The sequence below is a fragment of the Mchenga conophoros genome, linkage group LG4, assembly GCF_057382185.1.
Source record: "Mchenga conophoros isolate Kocher_MC1m ecotype Shallow Benthic linkage group LG4, M_conophoros_male_GT1.1, whole genome shotgun sequence".
Classification (NCBI taxonomy): Eukaryota; Metazoa; Chordata; class Actinopteri; order Cichliformes; family Cichlidae; genus Mchenga; species Mchenga conophoros.
Genome location: NC_140529.1, coordinates 14,595,454 through 14,612,413, shown reverse-complemented (window position 1 = coordinate 14,612,413; position 16,960 = coordinate 14,595,454). Strand labels below are relative to the sequence as shown.

Below are 16,960 nucleotides of genomic sequence, written 5' to 3'. Positions count from 1 at the left end.
ACGCCTAATGTTGCTGTACCTCAAACCCTCCCCCCGTATCAGAGGAGTAGAAACAACAAGCCGCCATTTTGTTTGTGCGGACAGACCGTCAGAAACAGAAGGAGATAACCGAGAGAAGGAGCGACTCCGCGACCCACGACAGCCGCTCCGGGAACCGCCGGGAGACGAAAGAGTGCCCGAATCCTGTCCGTGCTATCCGGGGAGAAAAAGCGTCACGAAAACCGATAAGACGTCAGTGGGGGGAAAACCGAGTCGGTGACATATATATGTGTATATGTATGCATGAGAAGGAAATACTCCGAAAAAATCCTAGGAAGGGGGTGTTTGCGGAGCGGAGACGGGGAGGAGAGGCGGAAGAGGACGGTGTCTCATAACGAGGGGGGGAAAAACCTGCCAAAAAAAGAGAGGAGGGAAAACATCAACATGAAAAATCATAATGTGTCCGTCGCGGAGGAAGGAGAGAGCCCGCATAGACAATTATATAAATAAATTGCTGCCGGGCAGAAGAGAGAGGTGGAAAGAAAGACGGGTTTAAAGAGAAGGGGGGGAAAACTGCCAGGATCAACGCGGAGGGGGAGCATTCACCATCACAAAGAGTCAATGAGAGGATTTTGTCAGCCAAAAATATTTCAAGGAGGAGGGGGTGTCAACATAATTGTGCCGATCTGAAGCTTTCCGCTTCCGAAATAGCCGTCAGATTTTGATCAATTTTTCTCCAGTCGCCGTTGATCCTCTGCTTTTGCTTCAGAGCTTTTCTTTCTTTTTTCCTCCTCCACGCGTGGCCAAGACATCCTTAAAAGCGACGATATTTGTGACTTAATCTGAGGTTTTTTCTCTAAAGTGTTTTTTTTTAAATACCAGGAGAGGAACCTCTTGTGGAGCACAAGATAAGTAACCCAACAGACCGTCCTCTGCAAGAGAGGAAAAATACTGATTGGATCAATCTGACTGCCCGCTGATAGGAAATTTGCGCTGTGATCGTCCTCGGGAAGTGTACGGAGAGATAAAGTGTGCATGTGGGAGATTGCACAAGAACTGTGATTTTTTTTTTCTCCTTCTTTTTTGGTCTTGAAGATCTTCTGTTTGCAGCCGTGCTGACTGCAAGACATCTCGCGCAAGCGGGTTGCAACAACCACTACGTGCAATACGAGTCCTGTTCTTTCTGACTACAGTGCCTTTTGCATGGTCAAACACTTAAGTGCACAAACAAGTCGGCATGTACATGCAGAACACAACGAATTCTATCATTGGGTTATATGTAGTGAGACATATACAGCCGCGATAGACTTATTTTTTACCCGAGAAACCGTAAGCCCGGCGCGTCGTCCTCTCTGTGCAGCTGACTAATTTCTTCAGCTACTTTAAAACTGGTGCAGGTTGTTTGTAGTGCAACTTTAACCGTGTCCACTGCCTCGTTTTACTTCTGAGGGAAATCGGTGGCACTGAGAGAGGTCCGATCAGAGAGGAGGAGAGAAATCTGTTGCATGAGAGAGCTTGGCTCCTGGAGTTAACACAGGAGACTGAAAGAAAGGAGGAAAAAAACAACTCCTGGCTTCTGTTTGCTGGATCGCAGTTGTCTTTTTTGTGCCCTGACAAATTGCTCTCCACCCCCCTCACCCGGCTTGGAGCGATTCGGATTTGAAACGGAGATTTTCTCCGCCGACTATGCCGGGCAGGACTGAGTACAGCCTGGAGGACAGATCTTGGGACGGGTTTTGTGTCGCAGAAGAGGCTACATGAGGTTGTCAGAGGGCCGCACGCTTGCCTTTTTTGCCGACTCCACCTTCCCACCTCCGCCGCCGCCTCCTCCTCCTGCTGCTGCTGCTCAAATCTGTGAAGAAACAAAATCTCCGACTGGGGAGGGGGACTGATATCTGCAGAGGAATAAAAACGAGAGGGGAGAACTGAAAGAACTCAACACTGCTGTGCCTCTCTCCCCTACCGTCCCCCCGAGCGGTGGGGGAACGATCAGAAAGGTTGCTTAAAAGGACTGGGAGACGCAAATAAAGGGGGTGGGGGATTGCATTTGCCCTCCGTGGATCTAAAGCGTTTTATTTTTAATTCTTCCAAAAAAATATGGCCGATAATGTTCTGGAGTCCGGCCCGCCTTCAGCCAAGAGGCCCAAGCTGTCCTCTCCTGCTCTCTCGGTGTCTGCCAGTGATGGAAATGGTAACTATTTGGCATGCATTATTAAGGCTGGATAAAATATAAACCAGCTTCACTGTGAGGTGTGTGTAAATTGCCGGTCAGTTTTCGGAGTCCCTGCAGAGTTGCATTAGTTGCTTTGACTGACATGCTCAAAAGTTGCTGCTTGCGAACAGCAACATGTTGTTGTCTTGGGGAGTTTGTTTGTTTGTTTATTTTTTAAAGTCTTAATCCGAGAGTTTTTGGCCGCTAATCGGGGAACATGGTAATAGTTGTGGCGACAGGAACAACTTTTCCAGCACTTGTGTTTTGATGCGTTAGCCTCAACAGGCTAGCTAGCAGCAACTATTAGGGTCCACCTCCAAACAATGGAAGAGGCGAGTCAGCCCGGTTTGCTTCAAGTTGTAGAGGTAGTTTTGAATTGAGTAGTTTGAAGAATTAAAGTGCCGACACATTAAGCACCAGGCTTCTTGGATATCCCGATAAAAACTAGAGAAAGATAGGGTTTTTCCGAGGCAGCTTTAAGAGAAAGTGAGGGTAGCCGAGCAGCTAGCTAGTAGCTAGGCAGATAAACCCACCAGACCGGCTCAACTGAGCCCTGCATCTGGTTAGCAAAGACAAAAACCTCAATGAAACAAGTCTTTTTGAGTATCAGTCGATAACCAGTGACTCTAGAGAGAGAAATACCATTTGCGGTATGATTATTGTGTCTTTAGCGCTAAGCATACTGGGTTTTTAATAAACTATTGTTATATACAAGCTAGCTATTGTTCGACTTGAATAAGTTAGGCAGAGCGTCCTTGTCCCGCAGAAGTTACAGCTTTGTTAATTTTCTCACTGCTGCCGGGTTTAAACGAAACAGTAAGCAAGCCACAGACTTTGACATATCTTCTTTGGTGCCCTTTGTTCAGAGGCCTTTTTCCTTTTAGCTCTTTGGTCGTACTATCAGAGCCCATTCTGGTTCTCTGTCCCCATTGTTTGGCTACACGGCGACGCTGCGCCGCACTTGGTGCAGCTCACTTTTTTCTATATAATAACAACAAAGCGTGTCGCAGGCAGAGCAACTGGACGTGTATCACCTCGTATGTGAAGTTGGATCTGTTAGTGCAAATACATCTTTGGAAGTATTTGATCCAAAAAGTGAGAAGTCATTATGGGAATTTCAAGTTTAGTGAGGTGCCAACAGCTCATAAACTACCATAAAAATGTAGGTAATGCTCTTGTCACTTTTAAATGAAAGTTCTACTTAAAAACGGGTTATGATTTTAATGTGCCTCCTGTTGCAGTAGATATGACTTCCTCCACGTCTCTGCAGTTTGTTCCTCTGAACCATAGAACTGCAGTTCAAATTCACACACCTTCCAAGGTGCTGCACTGTTTACCTCTGCGGCTTCTCGCCTTGTCCCGACTCCATGTGTGGCATCCCACAAACCACAAACTGGGGCTCTGGGGAGAGGTCCAGGCTGTGAGAGGCAGCTAGTGCTGGTCTTGTTTCCTGCCTATACACTCTAATAGTTGATTATTAAAAACAAAACACAAAAACCCTGTTAACAAAATCTCTAGTTTTCTGGCTGGTAATAATTCTGTTTTTCCTCCTGTATGCCTAGATTTCGGTTCACTCTTTGAACTGGAGCATGACCTCCCAGACGAGCTCATCAGTTCTTCGGAATTGGGATTGACTAACGGAGGGGATGCCAGTCAACTCCACAGCAGCCTCGGAGGAGGAGGTGGTCAGGATGCAGCTGCAAAACACCAGCAGCTGTCTGAGCTCCTGCGCGCAGTAGCAGCACCACAGCAGGGTGGCCCCACTTCTAATAGCACGCCATCTGGGGCATCCATGGGGATGATGGGGGGTGTCAGCGTTGCCCCTGGAGGACCTCAAGGCATGCCTCCCCAGAGCCAGCCGCAGCAAGCTGGATTAATGCAGCAGGTCGGCATGGTTGGAGCGCACAATCGGGCAGCAGCTATGGTGGGAGCCCAGAAGGGTAATGGTGGACAGCAGCCTCAGCAGGGGCTGATGGGGGGCCAGGTTGTTAATGGCTCACCTAGAATGGGCTACCCCGGCAGTGCTGGCATGGGAAGCAACAGTAATCTTTTGCCAGATGGCCTACAACATCAGCAGCAAGGCGGTCAGCAAATGGGAGCCGGGAGTCAGGCAGGGATGAGACCACAGCAGCCTGGAGCACTGAACAAGGTAGGCAGACTCAAAGCAAGTCTCATTTGTGTTTAAAATACTATTTTTCAAAGAGATTGAACTGGTCAAACTGGCAGGTTAAACAGTTTTGGGATGTACCTGTCAGAGTTCAATTCCTCACATGGATATAAAATATGAAAGTTTGAAATTACTGCTGAAGCCTGGAGGTATATGTCTGATTAGAGCATGGAAAGCTGTAGGCAGATGAAGCTGTGCACTTGCCACTCGGATAAAACTACTCATCTCCAGCACAGGTGCAGATAGAAATGCGGTTACATGTTGGATGTACAGCTGCATCACAGTTTACTCTGTGGTATCGATGGTTAACCCACTTGCTGGTGACTTGTTAGCCACATGATGATTGTGATTTTTATTCTAGAGGCGTAAAGACGTTATCGGAAAAGACGGTTAAATGGTTTTAAACAAGGATTACTTCTTTGCGTTAGTTTGCGTCTCTGGGACTTTTTCTCAAGAGTAACAGGCCTGCAGCTTTGTTTGAAATCGCACTGTTAAACCCAGTAAATTGCTTTATTTTCTCTCTGAGCTTGTAAGTAGGGATCAGCAGTTCAATTAGACACTTACACATGGCAGCAGGTTACCACCCACCTCACAGTGCTGGTACTAAAGGCTCACTCTCACTGAAGTTTAGGCCGTGATTTGCTGCTGTGATAAGAGAATAGTTTGGCCAGATGTTGAAGACCATCGCTGATACTGAAATTGTTTTCCAAGTCGAAGAGGTGGCAATAAATCATGTCTGTGTCGTAAGTTTATTTTGGAGAGGGAGGTGAAGTACAGTAACCAGACAGTCATGTTATTTAAAAGGTGACTAAATGTGTTGATTGTCTGGTTATAGTACATGTTGTGAAAAGTAAAGTAACCTTTTAAACTGTTTATTATCACACTTCTTTCTTACATTGTCTTGTCTCCTCCTCCCCCTCTTTTCATTTTAAACCCCCTCACCCTTTTCTCCACCGCTCTCCAGATGAATATGATGGCCAACGCGGGCCCCTATGGCGGTCCGTACGGCCAGACCCCTGGCCAGGGGATGCCTGGAGCAGGGCTGGGCCCACAGCTCCAGAATAAAGCAGGCCTCCCCAGCAATATGGCTGCCCAGTTTAGCATGGAGAAGAAGACACCAGCGGGTCAAGGCATGTCTGGGATGGTAGGATTTGTTGGTTTTTCTTCTGTTTAAAACTCTGTAGCCCATATAGGAGCCTTTTGGCCCTTACTGCAAATTAAACACACATTTTAACTCTGAATGACTCAAAGTAAAACCAAATATTGAATGAGATTCAGATTGGAAGAAAAAGTGTTGAGGGTATTTCACAGTCATCCTTACTGTATTAAATATATCCTTTGAAAGGCTGAAAACCAACTATCGTTGCCTCCGGTGCTTTTTTCCCTCCAATATTGACAACTGGCAAATGTATGGAGGTGGAAAAGTAGACGCCAGAGAGCTTAAACTTTTTACCTTATTCTTTACAGATCTGCTTCAATAACTTTACATTGCTATATATGATTGCACAGCTTTTGAGATTTGCCATTTGCAACACATCCTATCAGAGGCGATTAGATGATGTGTCTTATAAACTAGATCAGTTTGAGAGCCAGATGGGAATTTGTTTTATTTTGTGCCTTTAATTACTCAGAAAGGCAGTGTCCAGATGAGCATTTTTTTTTCTTCAAATATTGGCCTTTCACTGGCAGTCGTACAAGAAGTCTTTTACTCCCTTCCAGACAGTGTAGCAGCTGAGATGACATTGACACTGAGCCTTGCTGACACATAATAATAATAATAATAATAACAATAATAATAATAATAATAATAATAATGGGGGTTTAAAAGTTTTGAATGTCATTTTTTCCCATTTTTGTTGGTGCGTTGTCAGACTGGGATGGGGTCATATTTCTGACTCGATCTCAGCACCCAGTCTCCACACTTGGCTTCAGTCAGCTTGTAGGTCTCATTGATGACTTCCAGTTTGTTTTTGTTTTGTCATTACCTCTTTAGAAAAGATGGGCTGCCTCTGCTAAATAACTGTGTCCCGTGTTATCTTAATGAACACAGTTGTGGTGGAGGGAGTTTTTGGTAAATAAGTAGCTCAGATCACCTTTATAATAATCCCACCTATCTCACAGAGATGAATCATCATAAAGATCAACCAAAAGCCTCAGGAGTGTAGTGTCAGATAGCAGTGACTCACTGCAGGTTGTTAACTTAGTCTGTGTGTTTGAGTGTAAGAGCTGCCCCCAATTTTTGAGTTCATTCACATTTCCAATTAAATGAGCAGGTGGATGTTCTGCACTGATTATCATTAGCCAAGAGAGATGATCAGAAGTCAGCTGGGCGCTGTCACCTGCTCTGCTGCGGTTACATTACAGAGTTACTTATTATGCTGTATACCATTTGGCTCTAATTAAAAACTGGCCTTTTTTGTGCTTTTCAGCAGGCTCGTTCGTGCTTTAGATTCTTCTGCTGTATTTAATTATTAAATAGCTGAAAGCATTATTCAGAAATAGACTTTTTCCTCATTTCTTCCCATATTAGTTTACTGATTGTTGAATCAAGTACCTGATCTTACCGAGTGTATTAAACTTCTGAAACTTATGGCAAAAACGGCAGTTTCAAAGATCCATGCTCGGAGACTTCTTGCAGCATGGATCTTTAGCTGCTAGGTGCTCAACTGTTATAAGATTGGTTACTGAAAGTGATCATTTTGTGGTGGATAATCTTTCTAATGTGGCCTGTGCCTCTTTTCTACTCTCCATCCTAAGACGACTCCTCAGCAGCAGCAGCCTGGACCAGTTGGCGGTGTGTCGGTCAGCGGGGCAGCAGCAGCAGTGGGAGGGGTGCAGGTTGGACTCAATGCTGTGGGGGCGGGACCCGGCGCCACACCTCCTACTGCAGACCCCGAGAAGCGGAAGCTGATTCAACAGCAGTTGGTCCTCTTGCTGCACGCGCACAAATGCCAGCGGAGGGAGCAGGCCAACGGAGAGGTACGACAGTGCAACCTGCCTCACTGTCGCACCATGAAGAACGTGCTGAACCACATGACTCATTGCCAGCTTGGCAAGTCCTGCCAGGGTGAGTCTGCTGAATTACACCGATGGCTAGTTTATATGGTGTGTGGTTTATCTCATAAACACGATGGTGTCATGCATCTGCAACACTTTTTTCCCCTTCTCTTGTTCTTTTACATATTTTCTTTTAATCCCTGTTGGTTTGCCTCCCAGTTTTTCTCTATCAGGATGAGTTATTTTCTCTTCAGCTGGCTGTTTTACTGTAATTCCTCTCCTTGTCTCACCGAGTCTCCATCTGGACGTAGTTTTGTTTTACTGAGTGACTCATATAATAAGTTATTACCTTTTGGCTCTTATTTTGCTTTTTTGTTCATCCTTGTCATGTTAATCATCTCTTGCCTTCACTCTTCACACACCGTTTCCCTCCACTTGCTCTCCCATCTTTTTTACTCTTCATCTTTTATTTCCTTTTCTAAAACATTTCCTCACTCTTGTCTTCTCCTCCAGTGGCGCACTGTGCCTCATCCAGACAGATCATTTCTCATTGGAAGAACTGCACACGACACGACTGTCCTGTCTGTCTGCCACTGAAAAATGCTGGGGACAAGAGGAATCAGCAGCGTGAGTCCTTTTCAGACTTTGGCTGTATCTGCACATTAATTCCTTAATTAATTATTATTTCTAATTTAAACAATAAAGTGCATCACAGTGGGCTAGAATTCACGATACTCATCTCTCGTTACCTCTGTTTCTTTCTCCTGTTGCCACAGCTCTGGGCAACAGTGCTGGGGTGGGTTTAGTGAACTCCTTGGGTTCAGGTGTGCCAGGAGGACAGTCCAACGCACCGAACCTGAACCCTCCCAACCAGATCGACCCCAGCTCCATAGAGAGAGCCTATGCTGCACTGGGCCTCACTTACCAGGGCAACCAGATGCCACAGCAGCCGTCGCAGGCCAGCGTGCCAAACCAGGGGCTGCAGGGACAGCCCGGGATTAGGACTGTAAACAGCATGGGTTAGTATATAGAAACCTGCTAGGAATATGATGTCCTTAACCTTTGGGGAACAACTTAAGCAGCCCTGTAATGTTTAAGTAGAGCTTTTCGGAAACTTCGAATGAGCTGTTTAAAGTTGTTCAGAACTTCTCATCAGTTGCTGGCGCTGCCTCAGGTGTTATGAAAGAGGCCTAAACATGTAACTTTACAAGTCTTTGGTGAATGCTGAGTGTTCTTTAGTTCCTCCTTAATCTTTTACAGTTCTCCACTGAAGTTTAATTTACATTTCAGTGACGCTGAATGCAACAGTCTATGCTAACATCGTTTGTATTTCTTCCCCGCCTATATTCACACTGTACTTAACAATCCAGACCCAAGTACACTTCAGTTTGTCTGGGCATCTCGGCTCCACTCACTCACTCACTCACTCACTCACATACATACTTTCAAGGAGTGTTTTTTTTTTTTTTAGAGCACAATGTGATTTTTGTGGCTCAAGCTGAGACGTTTTTATAAACGGTGAGAAACGGTCTTTTCACGTGCCTTAAAGGTTTGCTAATTATTTAACAGTGATTTCCATGGTGCCAGCTGTCATTGTAAAAACGTGACGTTTTTATGCTTTGGCGTGGTTAGCGATCACACCAGATGCGTACCATATATGGGTCCAACTGAACCGTGTACTGGGATCGGTGCGCAGTGATCGCACTAGTCAGACCAACCTGGCTTTATCAGACAAATGTGATAGGGCACGATATAGACAGTGTAGTGTGAGTACACTCTAAAATCTAAGGTAAACACTAGTCTACTTCCTATTTTCTATTCTAACTCCAAAACCCTCTCTTTCCAGGGGGAAACTCTATGGGAGTGAACGGTGGAGTTGGGGTGCAGACCTCCAACCAGCATTCCTCGCTACTGCCAGATGCCATGTTGCACAACTGTATGAACGCGCAGAGGTCAGACTGCCTTTCATTGGCCACATCTATTTACTACTTTTTCATTCGGGTTGCGCTGGCTGAGACCTTAACTAACTCATCTGTCATTTCTCTCAGTCTGATGAATGATGGTGTGGGGAGCCTTGGTTCCTTGCCCACGGCTACTTCACCTTCTGCTGGAGGCATGAGGAAGTCTTGGCATGAAGACATCACACAAGACCTCCGCAACCACCTTGTCCACAAGCTGTGAGTCTGTCGTGTCCTGCAAACGTTCAAACAGAACAGAGGCAATGAAATGAATAAACAAGTTATTTCCAACAGTCGGTGTAAACGTAATTGTAGATGCACATTTTTCCTATTCGTGTGTGTGTGTATCTGAACAGTGTGCAGGCCATCTTCCCCACTCCTGACCCAGCTGCACTGAAGGACCGGCGGATGGATAATCTGGTGGCTTACGCTCGAAAAGTAGAGGGGGATATGTATGAGTCAGCCAACAGCAGGGTAAGAATCCAGTGTGACTATTAGTTGGCAGATATAGAAAAAATAACTTTACATACATTAGTGTTATGTGCTGTTGGGATTTATCCTGTAAAATCCGCTTGCTGCGACTCTTCTAGGCGGAGTACTACCACCTGCTGGCAGAGAAGATCTACAAAATCCAAAAAGAGCTGGAAGAGAAGAGAAGGACGCGGCTCCAGAAGCAGGGCATCATGCCTGGCCAGCCTGGCATACCCTCTGCGGGCCTCCCACAGGGGCCTCCTGGCATGGGACAACCTCCCATGCCGCCGGGGCAACCACCTAGTGAGTAAACATTATGTTATTACCTCAGTCAGACACTCGTCTACAAATACTGCTGGCATACAAATAATCAAACTGATTGCCACCAGTCACATCTTTGCCTGGTACAAGATACAAAACACAAAATTTCCTTCTCAAAAATGAAATGTAGTCCAGAGGCAAAGGTGTAATTTTGAAGTAGACAAGGCGCTCACTTTGATTCCTCGTTATTGCTCTGTCAGATGGGCCTCACGTTGATCCATCCATGGTCAGACCACCCGGCCCCAATCAGATGGTCAACAGGATGCAGAATCCAGCAGGTACACAAGTATAAATGACTTAAAATCAATGGATTCTTGAGTAAATGTCATATACTGTATTCATTTTAGACAGGAGTTCTAGACCAGTATTTAAAAAATTTAGAAATCAGGAAGTAGATATGGCTTTTCCCCCATTGTGGAAATGTTTAGCAGAGAGCTACATTAGAGGGTTGGTTCACCCAAATTATGTGCAGATATTTATTTCTTTCTCTCTGCTGCCATCCCAAATCATCAGAGGTGAGCCGAATTTTGTTTGTGGTTTTCATTTTTGCCATTTTTTTTTTTGCCAGCAGTTTATGTTAAATCTTGTTAAGCAAAGTCTGTAGCTTTTTATTTTTGTTAATTCAAACTTTCTACCAAAAAAAATGTCCTTATATAAACTGCTGATAATCTATATTATTAATATGGTTATCACTCTAATCTTTGTGAACCAAGGCTTAAACATCTTCAGAAAAAGTTTGAGCCAAATTTAAATGAGATTACACGCTGCCACGACCAGGAAATACTTACTCTTTATATCACTTTCTTTAATATGTCTGCATATATCCAACCAGTGCAAGTTACAGCAATGCCCAGTGAAAAGTGTTTTCACATGCCTCGATTTTGTCCTTTTTTTTTTTTTTTTTTTTTTAGGAATGAACCAGTTTGGTCAGATAGGTGGGATGCAGTCGATGGGTCAGAGGTCGACGCCTCCTCTTGCTCCGCTGAACCAGGTTGGCATCACTGTTGCATTCTCTGTCATTACTTTGGGTTCATATGAATACCATTTATTGACTCATGTGCTGTGAAAAGCTCTAACTGCAGTAGAAGAGCTTACATGAGACTTTACGTGACTTGTTTTGTTTCCAGATGGGTATAGGAACAACGAGGATGAGTCAGCCTAACGCCACACCGTTACAGAACCAGTACCTCCCTCCAGGCCAGTTTCCTGGGTCCAGTCCAGGACTTGGTCCTGGTGCTGGTGCCGTTGGTATGAATCAGTCAGGAACACAGAATGCTGTGCATGCGGTAAGGACTGAGTTGAAGAGTGACATTACTTTGTAACAAGTTTAGAATGATAAAGTTTCAAAGAGGATGACTAAACATTATCCTGTGTCCTACTCTCTGCATCAGAACCAGATGTCAACACCGCCATCCCACCCAGCCAGCAGCCCCGCTCCCCAGTCCGCCCCTTCTGTTCCAGGCTCCGGAGCCCCCGTAGGCTCTATGGGGTCTGTGAATGCTGGTGGCACTGGGTCTCTGCCTAACCTGCCTCCATCCTCCAACCAGTCCAACGCTTTCCCTCATTGTCCGCCTATGCGAACAAACTCCCCGTCACCAGCACGCAGCTTAACACCTCAACCCCATCAGACGCCCCCGAGGTTACCTGGTTGTCAGACCCCGCAGCCGCAGACCCCCAGCACACCCCAGCTGCCCCATCCCCAGCACCCTCAGCAGCAGCAACAGCAAGCCCCGCAGCCGCAGCCATCAGTGCACACGATGAACTCTGAGAAAGCTAATCACCTTCAACAGCAGACACTTGGGGACATGGCCTCCTCGGGCCCTCAAACAAATCAGACTTCTTCAGTGCTGAATCAGAATGCTCACGTGCCATCACAGCAGCCACAGACCCCGGTGAGCAGATTAGAGTCTTTCTTTATTTTGTCTGCTCTTACTCCACATTCTTTCCCTAAGACTAAGTTTTGTGAGCCTTTCGTTTTGAATTGGTTCCCTATCTGACTCTTATTTTTTTGTACTCACAGGAAATATGGGAAAAAAATCATCATGTTTAGTTTTAGCAGATGACTGTGTAAACCCAACATAACATGGCACGTGTCCCGTTTGTGATTTCTAACTTGCCTTTTCTAAACCTCACTCCATCTCTGCCTGCTCTGCCTCAGCTATCTGCGAAGCCTTCTCTGACAGCAGATGGTCAGGTTTGCTCTCCAGCATCAGTCACCAGCAGCACTGATCCCACCTCTCAGCTCGCTTCAGCCAACGGCCCTGCTCCCAGCCAGGAAGATGTGAAAATGGAGGTGAAGAAACAAGAAGAGGACGACGAAGGAGCCGATGCTCAAGGAGACGGCAAGGGGAAGATGGGAAAGGGTCAAGCTGATGTGAAGATGGAGGAGAAACCAGAGGTGAGGCTCTTCAAAATGAACTTCCTGATGTTTTATTTTAGTCTTCTTTTAGTCTTCATTCTGATAAAGAAATTTGTTAACTGACACACAAACCTTTCTCTCAGATAAAGAAAGAGAAGCCATCAGGAGACGGGTGTAAAGGAGAGCCCATGGACACGTCTTCATCTTGTGTGTCATCATCAGTAGCGACAAGTGAAGACAAGAAGCCAGAAGTGAAGAAAGAGGAAGGGTCAGGGTCAGCAGCCACCAACAGCTCCCCAGCTAACACTCAGAGCAAGAAGAAAAGTAAGCGTCCACTGTTGTCTTTGTTAGTGATTAACAGCTGTAGCATCTCCACAGTGACAGCTGTGTAACCACAAACTGTGACTCATGTGAAGCACTGTCATAGAGAAATAAGTTGAAATCACATGAATCTACTCGAGGAGAAAGATGAACTTCTGTGAACTTTATCATTGTTTCTGACAGTGCTGGCCTGTGAATGTGAAGTAGCGAAGGCTGTCGTAGCTTATTAACAGTGTTGTGCATCATACCACAGAATAATATGCAAAACATTGCATTATGTATGAGTGGTAGGCTCACGCAAGCTGTTGCTTAAGCCTGCACCCATTATTCCTGAATTATTGTGGTTCTGTTCTTTCCCCCCCTTTTTAGGAAATATTGCCCCCCCCCCCCCCCCCCCCCCCCCCCCCCAAAAAAAAATCAGACAGAAAGAAAATGAACAATGAATAAATTAAAGAATAAACACACAGAGCTGGAAATGAGCACAAGACGTCCTCTTTTAATAATGCAGTTGGGGGGGGGGGGGTTACTGACCGCTCCCTGATCCACTCCCTGACTGATTCTCCTTTTCCAGTTTTTAAGCCCGAGGAGCTGCGTCAGGCTCTGATGCCCACCCTGGAATCTCTGTACCGGCAGGACCCGGAGTCCCTTCCCTTCCGTCAGCCGGTGGACCCCCAGTTACTGGGAATACCCGTACGTATTCGAACTAGTAACAAAACTAACCTGGTAAGGGACTGCACTGGCTGCCATTTTGCTTCAACTCCTCTCAAAATTTAGCTTATTTTTGTTTTTGTTTCTTCCATCTTAAATATTTTTCTTTCTCATACTTTTCGTATTTTTTTTTCCCACACTTTAATTTTACTTTGTACTCCTACCTCAATGGTTTTTGTTTTTTTTTTCCCCCCACTGCATGTCATATGTTTACGTGTTTGTATTTGTATGCTACTTTTTGCCATTTGTAAATGAAAGCAGTGGCTCTTATGAATGCAAATTTAATATGAAACAACATCAAAAGGTATTAACAGCTGAAATGTATTTTAACTCCATATTTAAAAACTTCATAATATAAGAAGAAAAAAAAAACCGGTTGAAAGAATATTACACATACCGGTACCTAAAAATAAAGACTTTGCACGGGATACACTCTGGATGATTTGCAGTTCACGAGCCAGTCGCTTTCATTTATGTATTTTAATTTGTTGCCATTTGACATCAAGTTTTAAAGTTGCATTGCTTCAAAAAATGTTTTTTTTAAATATATCATTATCATCATCATCATCATCATCGTGGTAGTGTCCCATTGCTAGCTTTCTAGTTCAGTTCCTCACCAGTAGTAGTGTAACGGTGTTCAGGTGGGCAGTGTGTAGAGGTGGGTGACCTTCAGTGGGTCCAATTTGGAGGGAAGACTACTTGATAAGATTCAGGATGTTTTTACTCTGAATCGGAGCAACTGTGTCTGTCCTCCCACTGCAAATATGAACATTAATAAACAGCAGTGATTAGCAAGCCTGTTGGCTCACATCTCCTTCTGGAGCACCCACATTCAAGGGATGTAACTTTCTGCTGCTGAATAACCATTCAGCTCTTTTTTTTTTGGGGGGGAATGTAACTTACAATAGTTTGGATTAATAAAAAACAAAATATAGCACATTGCTGTGATATATATTCGGCCCTGTAATACAAATTAGGCACTGCTTGTTTGTTTTTATCAGGTTTTTTTTCCTCTTGTGAGTGTTTTCACTCAGAGCCGATGGACCTCCTTTCTTCTGACACCCCTCTCTGCCTTTCAAACTGTGCTTTAGTTTGAGGAGAAGCAGAATGCCTAAGACAGGAAAAGAAAAACAACCCAGAGAGTCGTCCCTCCTCTCACACTCACTTGCTTCACCTCAGCCCTGTTGATTTTAACTCAGCCAACATATTGCCGCTCGTGCTGCTAGCATAGCTGACGCCGACCACTCGGCTGCTAGAAACAGTTTATCTCTGTCTGCCTTGTTGCTTTTGCCGCTGCTCTATTCTTCTTGGTTTTGCACCCTGATCACAACCCAGAGACTCATTTTCCCCCCGGCTGTGTGGCAAAATGAGCCAACATACTTCCCAAAGCAAATTGATAAATAATAATTTTGCAGTCACATTACTGGGTGTCATTTGCATTATGTTTATATGTCATCTTTAGGTAGTGTTTAAATGGGTGTATGAGCTGACAGCACAGACAGGGACTTGACTTTTAAAGTAGGGTGCAAGGCAGAGAGCTGGAGGGCAGAAGTTGTCATGTCTCTCTGTTTGCACGCGAACCTTCTTCTCTACAGCGCTCAACAACATTGTCCCCCTGCACCCTCTTCTCTCCCTACTCTGGTCCCGCCTGGTTGACTGCGACGCCGTCATCGCACCTTCACCTGATGACCACGACGACGATGACCTTGATCGTACTCTTTTTTTTCCCCCCATCTCTCAAACTCTTCCCTTGGGTGATCAAATGCTCCCACATCTCGCTGCTCTTTCCTTTCTCCCTGCTTCTAAATCTTTCTCAACTACCTGAACTTTACATTGACTTGCCATTCTTACCTGGACGGCGTCCCTTCCAAACCAGGACTACTTTGACATCGTGAAGAACCCCATGGACCTGTCGACCATCAAGCGGAAGCTGGACACGGGGCAATACCAGGAGCCGTGGCAGTATATAGAGGACATCTGGTTGATGTTCAACAACGCCTGGCTGTACAACCGCAAAACCTCCCGCGTCTACAAGTACTGCTCCAAGCTGGCTGAGGTGTTCGAGTCGGAGATTGATCCCGTCATGCAGGGCCTGGGGTACTGCTGTGGGAGGAAGGTGAGGCAGAACCATGTTTTTTATCATTCCTGTGTGTCTGCAGGTGTAGACTAATAAGTGAAAAACTTTATCTACCATTTCTGCAGATCAAACCTGCTGAATAGAACCTTTTTTGTTTTGAATCTAGTTGAGCTTCAGGTAGTTTCCAGAGTGGGTTTTCTTATTTCAGTTTGGTTTTTGTTGTTTGAAAATGTTGCATTTTAGTTTTTATTAGGTTCAGTGTTAACCTTAGTCTTTTTAATGATTACTATATGGAGGGCATATGTCAGAGGCAGGTATTGCAATAAAAACACAACTTTTTAAACACATACTTGTTTTTTTGTAACCAAACTATCAGATACTAAAACTAAAGATTTTTCCTGCATTTTAATTTTAGTTTTTGAAGTTCACAAAATCGTTTCAGTTTTATTTTATTTAAAGTCTAGTTTTTATAGTTATTTTGGTTAACTAAAATGTTTTTTTTCACATCTTAATATTAGTTTTACTTTAGTTTTAGTTAATTATAATAACCTTAGTTCTCTCCACTCAGACAAATCCTCCGCATCACTGCGTGGATTAGGATATAGGATTAGAAGAAGCTGAAAAGGGAGCAAAGAAATGTAATGTGTTAGTTAGTTTTGAATTCAGATAAGTTGTCCCCTGGTTGCCATTGGAGACAAAGACCCCGAAGTCCATCTTTTCCTTTTTTTTTTACAGTCTGTGACTTTATGTAAACCTGGTACATCTAGTGTTAGTGTGTGTTTTTAAACATTTATTCATATGAGATTTCTTTTTGTCTCCTCATTGCAGTTTGAGTTTTCCCCCCAAACGCTATGCTGCTATGGAAAACAGTTATGCACCATCCAACGTGATGCTGCTTATTTTAGCTACCAGAACAGGTAAGGGCTGTCGGCAGAACTTGGTTCTCATTTCTTTTTTTCTTTTTTGCTGTGACAATGAGATCACCTCGTATGTGTCGTGTTGTATTCCTCACACTGATATTTCCTACAGCATAGCATCAATCAGTCAGTTCAATCACAGATGAGTTTTAATTTGGCTTCAAATGGTTACCCTGGCACCATCTCCATACTTCACCACTTTAATTTCCATGTTGTTGTCATTCATAAAGTGGGCTCCCGTCGTCCTGCACAGTTCCTCTTTTTTTAAATTTGTTCCACCACTGTTCTCACAACCAAGTTGATTTCACATTTTCTAAAATGTACCGTCATGAGCAGAGTGGGAGGAGGTGGTGGTGGTGTCATGCTCGTCACCAGAAGAAAGGTTCCCACTTTATAAATGACCAGAAAGGATGATGGGTCTCTGTTGCTTTACCATTTAATAATTAATTTTTTTCCTCATCCACCTTTTCATG

General features: G+C 44.5%; 1 protein-coding gene across 4 annotated transcripts in view; it reads left to right on the top strand.

The window, feature by feature from the left end:
* ep300b (EP300 lysine acetyltransferase b) overlaps window positions 1–16,960 on the top strand; it is a 30,747-nt gene continuing 13,787 nt past the window's right edge. The window contains exons 1-19 of one of the 4 annotated variants that reach the window (XM_085270574.1): window positions 1–2,170; window positions 3,754–4,340; window positions 5,323–5,502; window positions 7,116–7,425; window positions 7,869–7,982; window positions 8,132–8,374; window positions 9,202–9,307; window positions 9,404–9,532; window positions 9,670–9,787; window positions 9,904–10,087; window positions 10,306–10,383; window positions 11,017–11,096; window positions 11,233–11,391; window positions 11,497–11,997; window positions 12,264–12,503; window positions 12,608–12,788; window positions 13,357–13,508; window positions 15,370–15,609; window positions 16,399–16,487. In XM_085270574.1, coding sequence (XP_085126700.1) covers window positions 2,077–2,170; window positions 3,754–4,340; window positions 5,323–5,502; window positions 7,116–7,425; window positions 7,869–7,982; window positions 8,132–8,374; window positions 9,202–9,307; window positions 9,404–9,532; window positions 9,670–9,787; window positions 9,904–10,087; window positions 10,306–10,383; window positions 11,017–11,096; window positions 11,233–11,391; window positions 11,497–11,997; window positions 12,264–12,503; window positions 12,608–12,788; window positions 13,357–13,508; window positions 15,370–15,609; window positions 16,399–16,487 — 3,785 coding nt within the window. In that variant the 5' untranslated portion in view covers window positions 1–2,076. The remainder of the gene's footprint in view (window positions 2,171–3,753; window positions 4,341–5,322; window positions 5,503–7,115; window positions 7,426–7,868; window positions 7,983–8,131; window positions 8,375–9,201; window positions 9,308–9,403; window positions 9,533–9,669; window positions 9,788–9,903; window positions 10,088–10,305; window positions 10,384–11,016; window positions 11,097–11,232; window positions 11,392–11,496; window positions 11,998–12,263; window positions 12,504–12,607; window positions 12,789–13,356; window positions 13,509–15,369; window positions 15,610–16,398; window positions 16,488–16,960) is intronic. The other 3 variants (XM_085270576.1, XM_085270575.1, XM_085270578.1) reach the window with 3 other exon arrangements.